The sequence below is a fragment of the Plecotus auritus genome (genome assembly GCF_963455305.1).
Source record: "Plecotus auritus genome assembly, chromosome: 7".
Lineage (NCBI taxonomy): Eukaryota > Metazoa > Chordata > Mammalia > Chiroptera > Vespertilionidae > Plecotus > Plecotus auritus.
This window is the reverse complement of record NC_137774.1, coordinates 41,381,690-41,396,007: the sequence shown is the minus strand read 5'-3', so window position 1 is coordinate 41,396,007 and position 14,318 is coordinate 41,381,690. Positions and strand designations below refer to the sequence as shown.

The window sequence follows — 14,318 nt, the reverse complement described above, 5'->3', positions numbered from 1 at the left end:
AGTACTATGTTGAATAGAAGTGGTGAAAGTGGACATCCCTGTTTTGTTCCTGATCTTAAGGGAAACGCTTTTAGTTTTTCCTGGTTGAATATGTTAGCTATGTATTTGTTATGTATGGCCTTTATTATGTTGAGGTGGTGCCACATTCTCTTAGTTCCCACAATTTGTTGTTTCCTTCCATACATTCCTTCATCCTTATATAATAGGGTTGCCAAATTTAGCAAATAAAAATATATTACTTGAGACAAAAATAATTACAAAGTAACAGCATGGGTCATAACCACATACAAACATACACATTTGGAGTCCGATTATATATATTTCCTTGCCACTTAATGTTATGATTTAGCAATACCCAAGGACATTCCTCCCTCCAAGTCAGTATGTGGCGCTTTTTTTTTTTTAATGGCTGCATAAGAGTCCCTGGTGTGGGTGTTCTTCAATCTGTCCGTCCACCCCACTGATGATGACAGGCCTTTAGTAAACATTGACCCAACCCAAACCACCACCACCCACCCACCCTCAAACCCCTTCCTAGTTCACTGGGCCCCATACCTTTTCTCTCCCATCTGTAGCTCAGGGTTTGTGCTCCTGGAACTAGCGAGAGCAATACCCAGAGATACCCCAGGAAGTAGCACTCCCCACTTTAAACACATCATACTTTTTTTATATCCATTTCTTTAGGAGAAATGCTGGTTGTTAGCTTCATGGAGAGAAAAACAAGGCAGAAACTCCAGCTAGATTTGGAAAAGAAAAGGTACTACAGATTTAGAAGATGTACTGGTCTCCCTGCTGACTTTCTTTGGTAGCCTCTCCTTGGGAAAGGAGGTGGGCTTTATTCCTTGGGGTTTTTCCTATGGAATAAAGGGTTTGGATTTTAAATATTTCCCTCCTTTTGGACAGAGATGTTGGTTTGCCCAAGAGGTACAGATAAACCAGGAGAGAAAAAAGCCTCCAGCTCTTCTGCCTGAGAATTCTGATCAAGCATCTGGGCCCCATGGCCCGAACATGTCGGGGGACCCCAACTTTGTCCATTTTAAATTCCCACCAGCAATTGGTGTGACCATCATCATTTCCCCACATTCTCTGGCCAGCATTTGGTATTACCATCATCATTTTTTTCTAAGTTTAACTATTCTAATAAGTATGTGGTTGTATCTTACTGTGATTTCAAATTGCATTTATCATAATGATGTTGAATATCTTTTCATTCGCTAATTTGCCATCCGGAATGTCTATTCGTGTCTTCTGCCCATTTTCTAAATGGACTGTTTCCTTTACTGTTGAGTTTTGAGATAGGTATATATTCCCCGAGGAATAAAAACACCCTCAGAGGGAAAGCAGGGGAGGGTGGCGGGGCGGGGGTAAGAGATCAACCAAAAGACTTGCATGCATGCATAGAAGCATAACCAATGGGCACAGACAGTAGGGAGGTGAGGGCCTGTGCCTGGAGGCGGGAGAGAGCTGGGAGGGTCAAGGGCGGGTGGGGAGATACATGTAATACTTTCAACAATAAAGAATTTTAACAAAAGAATAAAAACACCCTCCCGGAAAGCTTCTCGTTCACCTTTCTTTGGATTCTCACTGGTTTCCCAAGAGAGGGCAGCCTTGGGCACCAGGGCCAGAAGCACACAGGAGAGGAGAGGGCCAGAAAGGAAGAAAGGGAGGGAGTGAGGGAGGGAGAGAGAAGTGAGCCTGGGCTGTAGGCAAAGCTGCCTGAGAGCCCTGGTGTGAGTGTTCTCCACTCAGTCCATCCACAGCCTTGATGAAGACAGGCCTCTTGTAAGCATTGCCCCAAGCCCCCCACAGGCCCCCCTGGCTCACTGGTGAAGCCCAAAGGGGTGCCTTTGAAGGCTGTCGGTAGAGGTGGTTGGGAAAAGCCTAGAGATGCAACCGCCGACAGTATGGCCTCCCTTTCTGCCTGGCCTTTGGGGTGGCCCGCTAGGGCACCAGCCCCTGCCTGGAAGGGAAGGGCGTGGAGTGGGGGGAGGAGTGGGCGGGTTAGGTGCTCCCTATTCTCCCCCCCGCCCCCCGCTGGGAAGGGGGCACTTCTCGAGCTTTGGGTGGGTCAGGGTTGCTTCAGGCTTTCCTTTGGAAGTCCCATCCAAGGCGGGGGGGGGGGGGGGGAGGGGGGTGGGGGGGTGGGTTGTGGAAACCATAGCAGATCACGTGGGGGTGGATTCTGACGAAGAGGTGCCTAAGCTGGGTCTCTCTGGACCTGACTGGACGCTGGGGCTGGGACAGGACAGGAAAGGCAGTCGACTGCGCCCCAAGGTCGGGGCAGAACCTATTCCTTGCCCAAAGGCAGAAGGGCAGGGATCATGCCCATCCTCACAGCGCAGGGCCCGAGCCTCCCGCCTCAGCGCCCCTCCCCCTGGTGCCTTCCGGACTGTCGGCGCAAGGACGGGTCTTGGCCGCGCTGGGTTGATCCGGCCACCCTGGGTCTGGGCCCCTGCGTCCAGCAGGGATGAGCAGAGCCCCGTAGCGAGGGGGCGTCACAAAGGCGCCCACAGCTGGGCATTCAGCCTCCGCGAGGTCGGGGCGCGGCCCGGGACGTCGCGGAGTTGGCTTTGGAGGAGCAGCAGGCGTTCGTGGTCCCTGCAGCCCCAGCGGGGCGCAGCCTGAGCAGGGTGGCGAACCAGACACAGGTGGGTGTGGGCGCGGTGCAGGGAGGGCGCCGGCGGGGTGAGCCGGGACACCCCAGGCCTACGGGAGGGATGGGCTGCCGGCCGCTCGGCCTCCTCCTGGAAGCTTTCTCAGGGTCATCGGTGATCTGACTTCCTTAGGTTTCCTTCCCAGGTGGGCAGCTCTGAGATAAGGTGGACCTAACCTAGGTTAGAAAGTCCTTAGGGTGGGTTCAAATCCCCCACCCCCCCCTTACTACTCCATCTCACTGGGAGACTCCCCTAACCTTCTGACACCTCTGTTTTCCCATCTGTAAAGTGGGCTTGTTCACACCTTCCATCCAGGGATGTTGTACAAGTACCGTGGCACCAACTTCCTGAGGGCAGCAGGCACTTGTGCCAGCATTTACTTTGTGCCAGACACTGTTCCGGTGCTTTCCATATATCAGCTTATTTAACCCTTCCACAGGGGGATGGGCATGCCCCCTGCCCTTCCGCCTTTGGGCAAGGAATAAAGAGTAGGTTAAATAAGTAATAGGTTATTACTGCTATTTACATATGTGGAGACGGAGGCACAAAGAAATTAATTAGCCTGAGGTCACACACAGCAATTGACAGATCCAGGATCCAACCCAGGAAGCTACACTGCTTCTCATTGGTAAGGAAGGGCGTCCCAGGAATTACACACGACTTTTGGACCACTTGCAACAACTTTCCCAGCCCACCACATGTGTTCTTCCAAAGCCACCTGTGGATTAAAGCATCTGACAATTCTTCTGACAAGTGTCTCTGCTAGGGCAAAGGGTTTCATTTAGCCTTCGAGTTGGCTGAGCTTTTCTTGAGCACTTTTCTCCAACTAAGTGCTGTGGAGGTCCCTAGCCTTGGGCAGTCTGTGTGTGATGGAGGGATGACTCTATTCTTTCATTTGTTAAATGTTGAAGTACCAACTCAAAAGAAGAATGAGTCTGCCCCTGGCCTCAAGGACTGTGCGGGGCCCATGGGAGTGAAAGGCTTGGGCGCAGATCACAGGAAGGGATGGACAATGGCAAGAGGGGAAAGAGAGCAGGCAGGGACTCTGGGAACCCACTGGAGCCCTGTGTCCTGGGTGGGGGCAGACTTATGCCAAACCCCTCTACCACCCCCCATGGAAGTCTCTCTGGATCTGGAGATGGGAGGGCCAGCTGGAGTCAGGGTCCCCCCACTTGTTCTGTAGGTGATGATGGGGTGATGAGGACAAAGCAGGGGAGAAGATCACAAATAAAGTCCTCCACAGGAGCTCACTGAACGACGCTCATTGCCACTGTGGTGTTGGTGGGAGCTGAGGAGGCCGGTGCTCATCTAGGCAGAGTGGATAGGAGACAGACAGGGGCACCCACCACGGACAGCTTCTGTTCAGATGATGGATGTAGTGGGTGAGACATAAGCAGAGTGACATGAAAGATGACTACAAATATTAAATACTAGAGGCCCGATGCACAGAATTTGTGCAAGAGTAGGCCTTCCTTCCCCCGCTGAGGACCGGCTTCCCTCTGGCACCCAGGATCCAGGCTTCATCCAGAAAGTCGTCCAGAAGGACGTCCAGAAGGATATTCAGTCTAATTAACATATTATACTTTTATTATTATAGATACTTTTTGGGAGGCAAGCACACACAAAAAGACGCACATCAAACACACTGGAGAAGTTACCTACGGGCGGGCGGGGCGATGGAGTGGGACATCGTTGAAAAGGAACGAATGAATAAATAAAACCAAAGAGAGGTCTTAGGCAAACAAATGTCCTGCTTTGAGAAATATGATTAACTTGTCCTTCAGGCCTACCCCCTGTGGAGGTAGGAAAAATCTATAGAAGAAAGAGAAAGCCCAGCTTCTGGTCTGGGCCTTGTTTCTAACTTGCTGGTGACCTCATGAAAGCCCCTTCCCCTCTCTGGGTCTCAGTTCCCATTTCTTTAAGCTCTGAGTGTTTATGAGCTATTGTAAATCATCTTGAGCCACTTGGTAGAGAAACCCATAGTTTTATGGAGCGGTAGGGTTGGAAGTTTCAAGAATGGGGGGTTCGAGAGGGTTCAAGAAAACGAGGGTGCTTTCAGGCAGGAGAAGCACTGAAAGCAAAAAATCAGGAAGAGTTCAGCATATGGCTGTAAAAGTTGGAGGGCTCGGTGTTTCAAGAGGGCCTTAGCCCAGCTCTCCCCTGCGCCTCCCTAGCCTGGCTGGGGGTGCCACCTGCAACCCAACAGCCAAGTCAGGATTTCCAGTCTACCCACTTCTGTGTTCCCCAGTTACCAAACTGTGTCCTCCAAGAACCCACCCCATTCCCGTTATCATGCTACCCTCATCCCAGGTTTGGGCCTGGACTCTGCTCTAGACCATCCTTCATCCACTCCCAAGTGCCCTTCCTATACCTCAACACTGACCACATCACTTCTGGACGTGTGACCCTTTGACCTTCCCTGGCCCCCTGTGACCTCATGGAGGTTCTCCATCCTTGTTCTGCTTTTGAATATAACACAGTCATCAACAGTATAGCTCAACACAGTGATTCTCATCCAAAGAAGGGGCCTGACCACATCAGGATTCCAAAGTACTAGGAGAGGGGACAGAGGGGACCCTGGCCTCTGGGACACAGCTTTTATCACATCACCCAGAACCCCTTAATCCAGCACCTCCCTCTACTCCAGCTCCAGTTCCATCACTCCCTTCCCCTTACAAGTTAAGATCCATACAATTTGTAGTTCTCTGAATGTGAACACATGAACATTCACAGTTTGGTGGCTGTGCACCTGTTGTTCCCTTTACCCGGAAACCTTCAACTCTTCCACCACTACCACTAGGCCAACCTGGTCAGCCTTGCAAATCCCACTCACCCTGCAGAACCCAGCTCAGACATCATTCCTCAGACATCAAGCCTGCTCTACTTCCTCCTTACCCAGCCAGACAGAGTTAGTCACCCTCTGTTTGTGCTACCCTGCACCATGAATACATCTGAACCTTCTCAGTGCTCCCATGCTGTTGTAACTGCATGCTGGTCTGTGTCCCTGATAGACCCCTAATGGCTGTGACTCCTGTGGTATGGACTGTATGGTGACTTTATCTTTGCAACACCTGCACCAGCACAGTGCCTACTCCATAGGGGGCCATGGTGCAAGTTCATTCAATTGGGTTTAATTTCTGTTTGGCAGGTAACAGGTAATGGCTCGTCCTTTTTACTCCCCACAGAAAACGAGTGATTGCTTTCCTTTGCTTATTTTTGGAAGCCCTGCCTACCACACAGCTGCACTGGACATCCCGGTTCCTTGATGGATGAAGAAAGCCAACTGATCCAGCCCCAAGACCAGAGCTGCTGGGCCACCCTGCCCGATGTGTGCCTGCATCGTGTTTTCTGGTGGCTGGGAGACAGGGACAGGTCCAGGGCGGCCCTTGTCTGCAGGAAATGGAACCAGATGATGTATTCGGCTGACCTCTGGCGATACAGGACCATCACGTTCAGTGGGAGACCTTCCAGGGTACACGCCTCTGAATTCGAGTCAGCTCTTTGGTATGTTAAGAAATTTGGTCGTTATCTGGAGCACCTGGAGATCAAATTCCTGAATCCTTACAACGCTGTCTTGACCAAGAAGTTCCAGGTCACCATGCGAGGCCTTCTTTCGAGTCTGGGCAAGAATAATAACCGTCTGAAGTCTCTTTCCATCCAGCACCTGGAGCTGGACCGCCTGGTCTGGAGGAACAGCATCAGGAGCTCGTTCATCAAAAGCCTGAGCTTCTTCTTAAAGAAAATGGGCAAACACCTGGATTATCTCAACCTGAAAGGGGCCAGGCTGACTGTGGAGCAAGGCTGCCATGTTCTCAACTCCCTGAGCTACTTGAGGAATGAGAGTATGGCATCAGAGCTCAACATCGAGGACTTCTTCAGCCATCACCTCGCTGTCTACAGCAGCCCCCAGTTCAACAAGACCATGGCCACATTCCAAAACCTGGCGTCCCTGACCCTGAACTACAACTGCATCTCTGACGAGCTGCTCGAGAACTTGTGTGAGAACAATGCCAGTACCCTCTGGACCATAAACATCAAATGCCACATCCATGACCCCCATGGCCAGGTCATCTGGGGCATGTCCTGGGCCAAGCTGGCCAGGCAGGCTGTCAACCTGAAGGTGAACTTCTTCTTTGAGCGGGTCATGAAGTACGAGCGCTTGGCCCGGATCCTCTTGCAGGAGATCCCTGTCAGGAGCATCAGTCTGAGAAGCTGCTATTTCAGTGATCCGGACTGGTCCATGCGGCCCACTCTGCTGGATCTGCTGCCCACCTTCCAGCACACTCTGCAGGTAGGTATAACCCAAGGGTGGGGAGGCTTCAAGGAGTGACTGCACCCAGGTTACTGGCTTCCCCAGAGGAAAGGCTACTGCTGCCTGCTCGTGGCTGGGCTCACACACACTCCCTCACTCTTAAACTGAGGTTCTGGGAAATGTGACAAAGCTAAGCCTCCTGGCCCCATAAAATCACAGCAGACAACAGAAGGGGCTGCTCACTTCCTGCACATGGAACACAAGGAACGTTCTGGTTGAATGTCAACCAAGGAAAACCCCTGTGTCCCCAGCTCAGAGATGTGATGCCTGATCAAAAAGGTGCACCCAGGTGGCTCCATTGGTTGGGGCTTCATCCCATACACCAAAAGGTTGGGAGTTCAATTCCCAGGCAGGGCACATCCCACGTTGTCCAGTCAGGGCACATATGGCAGGCAACCAATCAATGTTTCTCTCTCTTGAAAAAAAAACAAAAACAAAAAAAAAGATATCAATTTAAAAAGTACATATTCTTCGATGAAGATTAAAACAAATGTTTATAAGAAGGTGCATCTACAGATGAGTAGCAGGTCTGCAGCCCCTTCCTCTCTTCCCACAGGGTCCGAGGAGGCAGGAAACAGTGTGACTTCAAACCAAACAGAAAGCCAAATTTGACCCAAGTCACTGAAGGGCTCAGAGGGGTGGGCTGTTCTGTAATCTGGCAGCTCCCCATCTATAAAATCAGGATTATGTTGTCCCTCCTAAGGCCCTCACTCACAGAAGGTTGTGACGATTGACATTAATAGGTATAAATACCACTACTAACAGTGAGGGTCTACGGAGTGCTAATAGCTCATCTGAGACTCACATAGCCCTCAAGTGGGCTGGCAGACAGCATTATTATTCTTTGTGATACAAAAGAACTTGAGGTTTGGTGGCCTGTCCAAAGTCACCTGGCCCGTTCACCAGGACCTTGGTCTCTGGACTCCAAATACATGGCCTCCAAGCTCCAAGTTTTGCAAATTTGGAAGAGGCCGCCTTCATCTCCAGATCTCTTCCTCCATGACCTTCATGTCCAAGGCATCTTATCGAAAGCCCTTGAACCACCACGGCTATCAGGCCAGAGGTCAGGTCATGGAAATGTTAGGAATGACCCAGCCAGTCCCGGCATCTTTGCCCATGTACGTCTCCCCCTTTGGTGCTTTTCCAGAAATTAACGTTTGAGTTCAACAACAACCACGAGTCGCTCGACAAGGAGCTGCACCTCCTCATCTTATCCTGCAGAAAGTTGTTTTACTTCAAAATCTGGGCTTTCCTTGATGTGAAGTTCGTGGAGCGGATCCTGAAGAGTCAGGAAGAAGGACAGTGTGCCCTGCGCACAATCAAGGTAAGAGCCCCCTGGGATGGAACGGGCATCCAGGCCCCACGGGCAGGTGTCCAGCCAGCTGCTTCTGGTCCGTCAGAGACGAGGCAGGAGTGGGGGCAGTCATACCACCTGAGTTAATTTCCATTAACAATTTCACCCAAGGGACCCTGGTTTGGGTTCTTCCTGATTCTGCCAACAATGGTGCATGTACATCATTCAGATTGTTTTCAGTGCCCGCGTGATGCAGTCACGGTGTGTACACGGCTGTGTTTCTCTGTTGGCACAGGTGAGAATTTATACAAACAGATATGAGACAAATGAAGAGGACAGGACGCTGCGGGAAATTTACCGGAAGTACAGAAAGCTGATCGATTCAGAGCTTAACTATTTTGTCATCGCCTACCCCATGATGTAATAGCGCTCTCCAGAGGAAGAAAGCTGGGAGCACTTGGAAGTTGAAAACCTGGTTCTCACAGAAGGACACTTGGGGCGTCTCCTTCCTACACCCCTTTTTCTTCTCTTTCTCCTTTTTGCCAGTTCCACACCAACATGAACACCCCAGCAAAGATGGGACTGCTGGTAATGTGAAGGCCCCAGGTGACTTTAAAGTGCTGTATTTACCAACTATCCCCGGGGTGATTTCTTATTTTGTCATTTGATTTTGATTTTTGACACCTTCGGTCAGACAGGAGCTAAAAGCTCAATGCAGTTTCTTACCCTGACTGCTGCTAACCTGTGCATCCAAAAAAGTGTAGCTAGCAGGGAGCAAATAGAAGCGTGTCTTCTACTCATTGACAATAGCAGTTCAGAAATGCTTTCTGTCCTGGCTGGCCTTCGTGTCAGAGCCTCCTGACACTGACCTTGGCCAGGTCTGATCTCAGATGAATGGAAATCCATCAGCATGCCCTCCAATGAAGCAGGGAACTCCCCACTTTTAGAAGGAGCCCGCTGAGAGCTGGAACTCTCTCCTACAGAAGGAATCCAGCCCCCAATTTATCAGTGTTGGAGACTAATAGTGCCAGCACCTCCTTTTCTTATCTTTCTTAAAATATTTTTTTATTGATTTCAGAGAGGAAGGGAAAGGGAGAAAGATGGAAACATCAGTGATGAGAGAGAATCATTGATTGGCTGCTTCCTGCATGCACCACACTAGGGATCAAGCCCACAACCTGGCCAAGTGCCCCGACTGGGAATCGAATGTGACCTCCGGGTTCATAGGTTGATGCTCAACCACTGAGCCACACCGGCCAGGCTGGCACCTCCTTTTCTTGTGTCACCTCCATTCTCCCATCCAGATAGCATGGTGCCCAGTGCTCAGGTATGGGGCAGAACTGGAGGTGGCCATTACTCTCACATTTACAAAGAATTTGTAATGTCATGGGGGAATGTTCCCAAAGTGATGTTAAGTGAAAAAAGGTAGGACCCAAAACTGTATATGTAGTGTGATATCAATCATATAAAACACATAAGGGTTTGAGGTTTTTTGAAAGCATAGAAGAAATACAACAAAAATGTTAACAGTTATATCTGGGTGTTAGAATTATGGGTGGTTTTAATTTTCTTCTTTATGCCTCCCCTTAGTTCTCAAATTTTCTACAATAACCATATGTTATTTTTTAGAATCAGGAGACAATCGCAGCCTCCGGAAAGCTCCAGAGAGAATGCGAGGGGGAAAGGCACAGCATGTCTTGGTGTTAAAATAGTTTTGAGCCCTTGGATTCCTTGAAAAAGGTCTCAGGGACCCTCATCAATTGCCCTGACTACACAGGCATTCCAGTTCCCAGAGGAATGGAAACAATATCAAGACCCACAGAGTGCTCGCGGGACAACACAGGGCACGCGAGTTTTCCAAACCCACAGATTTTTAAATGTGTCCATTGCTTAAATGACCACATTCAGAGGCCCAGTGGTAGATGGAGATAGCCCAGACTTGTGACCTGCACAGCTTTTTGTCTTTGCCTGTCCTCCTTCCCCAGCACAGAGCAGGAGGGTGGGGCCGCTGTCTCCCCGTGCCTGCTGAGGGTCCGCAAAGAGCACCCAGCTCTTGGGAGAAGCGGCATGGGAGAACTGCAGCATGTCCACATCTGTATATATGAGCTGGAAATGCAATCTGCCTCCCTGGTGCCTCCTCTCCACTGTTGATAAAACTGATGAAGCCCTGGCGACTGAATTTCCAAATGTAAAAGGAAAGCAGGGCTGTGATCAAACTAAGGTATAAACCATTGCCCACAGGTGTGTATATACCCCCTTATACACATTACCCAGACAGCTAGTCCAGAGAGGGGCCACGGAAATTCTTTTTCTTTTATCCTCAGCCGAGGGTATGTTTATTGAGGAAGAAGATGAAGAAGAAGAGGAAGAGGAAGAAGAAGAGAAAGAGGAAGAGGAAGAAGAAGGAGAAGGAGGAGGAGGAGGAGAAGGAGAAGGAGGAGAGAGAGAGAGAGAGAGAGAGAGAGAGAGAGAGAGAGAGAGAGAGAGAAACATCATAGGTTGCCTCCCATACATGCCCCAATGGGGAATCTAACCCACAACCTAGGTATGTGCCCTGTTTGGGAATTGAACCCCCAAACTTTTGTTGTATGGGGACAACACTCCAACCAACTGAGGCACCCAGCCAGAGCCTACAGAAATTCTTATTTGCAATTTGAAGCCACAGAATTTTATCATTTCATTGGCTAAATATCACAGATGGCGAAAATTTTGCATGGTTTCCCTGGGTGGTGCTTAGAAAATTAATTCCTATTCCTCTACTTTTGCAAAATTGCAGATTTAAAAAATCTAGACACATACACACCCACATAGAAAATTTAAATGCTCAAGTGGAATGTAAGTCCCTTGAGCATCCATTTTTCCTGTATTTCTGTATCCCCAAGCCTAGAACTGAGCCAGGTACTGAGGAGGCACTCAATGTAGGTTAAATGATTTCAAATAAGATCTTGTTGAGGTGTGATTCCACCTTGTTTACAGTGAACAATTATTTCAAAGTATTATGTGTTATTTGTTTTGACCCATCTTACTGTCATAGACAAATATGTTTTCTCTTTAAGCAGTCAGTAAGAGCACATCTATGATACTAATAAAGCTGAGTTAATTTAGTCAACTCTATCTTGTACTTCCAGATCACAGCTGGTAATATAAGGCCTTTTCAGCAGGAAAAACCCTTACAAATCACCTCACCGCCCTTCTCACCACCTCCCCAGTGTCCCTTCTTCACAGATAAAGGCCCAGGAAGGGGAGGGGACTCCTGGACCACTCCTGGACTAGTTACTAGCAAAACTGGGGCCAAAAGCATGGCTAACCCCAAAGCCTTCGTGCTGTCAGTCAAAGCCATTCCTAGAGATTTTATCCAATCCCCTTCCCTCCAATCTGTCCCCAAAGGAAGCCTAAGTCACAGCCTAACCTTGTCAATTACTTAGGCAATAGATGACTTACTTGTGACTGAAGAATAAGACAACCTTGGAGAAATACCAGGAGCAGGTGGGCTGGAGAGGTTGCTGACCGGCTGCTGGCCCCACGCCCCGCCACCAGCCTCTGATTGGCTAAAGGGAAAGCCTTGGGCCAAGCCCCTCGCCTACTAGTGTATTTCCATGAATGGGCTCTGGGACCAGCTCTCCCCATGCCTCCTGAAAACGCCCCTATGTTGCCCCTGCCCACCTACATGCCTTTCTACAGAAACTGGTTTGAACATGATTATGGTCTACAAGGTCTTACATGACTTGACCCCTTGTCCCCCGCTTCACCGAGCTCAACTTGTACCACCTTCCCCTTTCTCCGGCCACCTGGCCTTTTCTCTGTTCGTTAAAACGGGCAAGTGAGGGTGTTTTTTCTAGATATTCACATGATGGCGGCCTTCTTGTCCACCTTTATCTCAGTTCAGTGTCAGCTCATCAGAAAGGCCTCCCAGCACCCACTCTAAAGCCGCCGCCTGTCCTGTCACTCGTCTCAGATCACCCTGTCTATTTCCATCAGGGCCCTGTCACTATCTGAAATGACTTTGTTGTTCCTGTGTACCGCCTGCCTCTGCTCTGAGCTCCAAGAGGCCATGGAGCTCTGTCTAATTCACCTCTAATCTCCGCGCCTGGCGCAGTCCCTGGCACTAAATTGGAGCCCGGCAAGTATTTGTCATATTAATGAACAAGTGAATGATGCCCCTGCCCACCCACCCCCACACACACACCCTCCAGTGCCACAGGCCCGATGTGCAATAATGCGAGTATACCTTTGCTGACTGGCTGAAGAAGCAAATGGGTTCTCTGTGCAGGGAGCACTACTGGAAGCGTTGGGGTCTATACTAATTTCCCTAAAGAGAACATAAGTCAGCTACAGAACAAGCAAATCCTGCCCGCTTCAAGAGAGTAGATGTGATTCTTCCCAATTTTTACACTTTTAAAAAGGCTTGCCAAAATCCATGGATGAATTTTCAGGTAAAAAATATTTTTAGGCAACAGATCCTGGTTTTAGGATCTGAGATCCAATTAAGCATCAACAACTCATTAGCCATGTGACCTCTGGTAAGTCGGTCTGAATCCTAGCCGTGTGACCCTTCCCATCCTCAATTTCCTCACCTGTAAAATGGGGATATTAACAGCTTGCATAAATAACTCATTGTAAGCACTCAACATGTTAACAGTTGTCATAATAGTTGGGATTACCAATGGTATACTAGTACATGCCTTACAAGGCTATATAACAAGTCCTCCTTGGTTTTGATTTGAAATTGTAACATCCTTTATAGGAACCCACACCCAATTCCCCTGGAAACATATTTGGCTCTTTGAGACCCCTTGCCTTTATGTATGCCATGCCACTCCCTGGAACATCCCCCTTTCTACCCAGCAAATGTCTATTTCTCCATCAAGATCCCTCTCAGGGGGCAACCCCGACTCCTACTCCCCTCTCAGTTAGCCAGTCAAGTGACATGGCCTAAGAGTTACAACTCTCTTGAGTGGCAGCCACAGAAAACCCCCTGGGAGTCAGTGAGCAGAACGGGGAATACTACATGAGGATGCTGGGTTCTCGCAGAACCCAGGGGCCTCAGAAACCACCTGGAGCCGAGGAAGGGAGACCTCTAGGGAGTTCTTTCTTTTTCCTCTTGGAGCCTCAGCTTCTACTTTTTCTCTTGCTGCAAACTGGCTTTCTGTTGCCCATCCACATGACAGACAGCAGCTGTCATCCACACTCCAACGCTCACATCTGTTCTCTTCCAGAGAGCAGCCGGGTGGAACTGAAATCTCCTGGTCCCAGCCCAAGCTTGTCTTCTTCCTCCAATACACTATTGAAATTGCCTTTGGCCTCCCATCCAAGTACTAACCACGCCCGACCTTGCTTTGCTTCTGAGATCAGATGAGATCGGGTGTGTTCAGAGTGGGGAGGTGTCACTTTGTAAAGTAAATGATTGTCTGACCGCTGTGCTGATAACAAAATAATGTTGACGGTAGACTGTAATTGAAAATTAAATAAATAAATGAATATTTTTTAAAAGATTGCTTTTGGCAAGGTGCCCCTGGTGATTGCCTAATTGTCAAATCCAGAGGATGCTTTTCCTTTCCCAGCTGATGCTCTGGAGCATTTAACCCCCTTATCCCAGTGCCTTGAAACATTGTTCTACTTTGGCCTCCGTGACACCATGCTCTCCTGGCTCCCTTCAGACCCTCGATGTTCCTTCCCTCTTGGTCTGCAGGTGGGACTCTTTTCACTCAGCCTGGAAGTATTGGTGTTTCTCAGGGCTCGGACCTCAACCCCTTCTCCGCGCACTTTAAAGTCTCATACATCCCATGGTTCTCCCACACCCTCTCTGGGTTTCTCTCATTTCTCAGGATATAGACAGACCTTTCTCCCCACCACAGGGTCATCACCCTCATTGAGCTTGACTTGTGACTAGATAGTTAGTTTTGTATGGCAAGGAGCTCAGAATGCAATCTCAGAGTTCCTATTAAGTTCTTGTAGGTTTTGTGGCTTTGGTTGCCTGTACCTGTCACCAGTAGGATGTAAGGACTCCTGTCATTACTGTTACCCGGATACGATCCTGGTCCCTTGGGAGGGTGGCTCT

At 49.3% G+C, this 14,318-nt stretch overlaps 1 protein-coding gene across 1 annotated transcript; it reads left to right on the top strand.

Annotated features, from left to right (window-relative positions):
- Positions 1–5,904: 5,904 nt before the first annotated feature.
- FBXO39 (F-box protein 39) lies at positions 5,905–8,684 on the top strand (the record flags this gene model as incomplete). Its single annotated transcript, XM_080678761.1, has 3 exons — positions 5,905–6,945; positions 8,114–8,290; positions 8,556–8,684. The coding sequence occupies exons 1-3, from the start codon at positions 5,920–5,922 to the stop codon at positions 8,682–8,684; spliced, it is 1,332 nt and encodes a 443-aa protein (XP_080534887.1). The 5' UTR covers positions 5,905–5,919.
- Between the last annotated feature and the right edge of the window lie 5,634 nt (positions 8,685–14,318).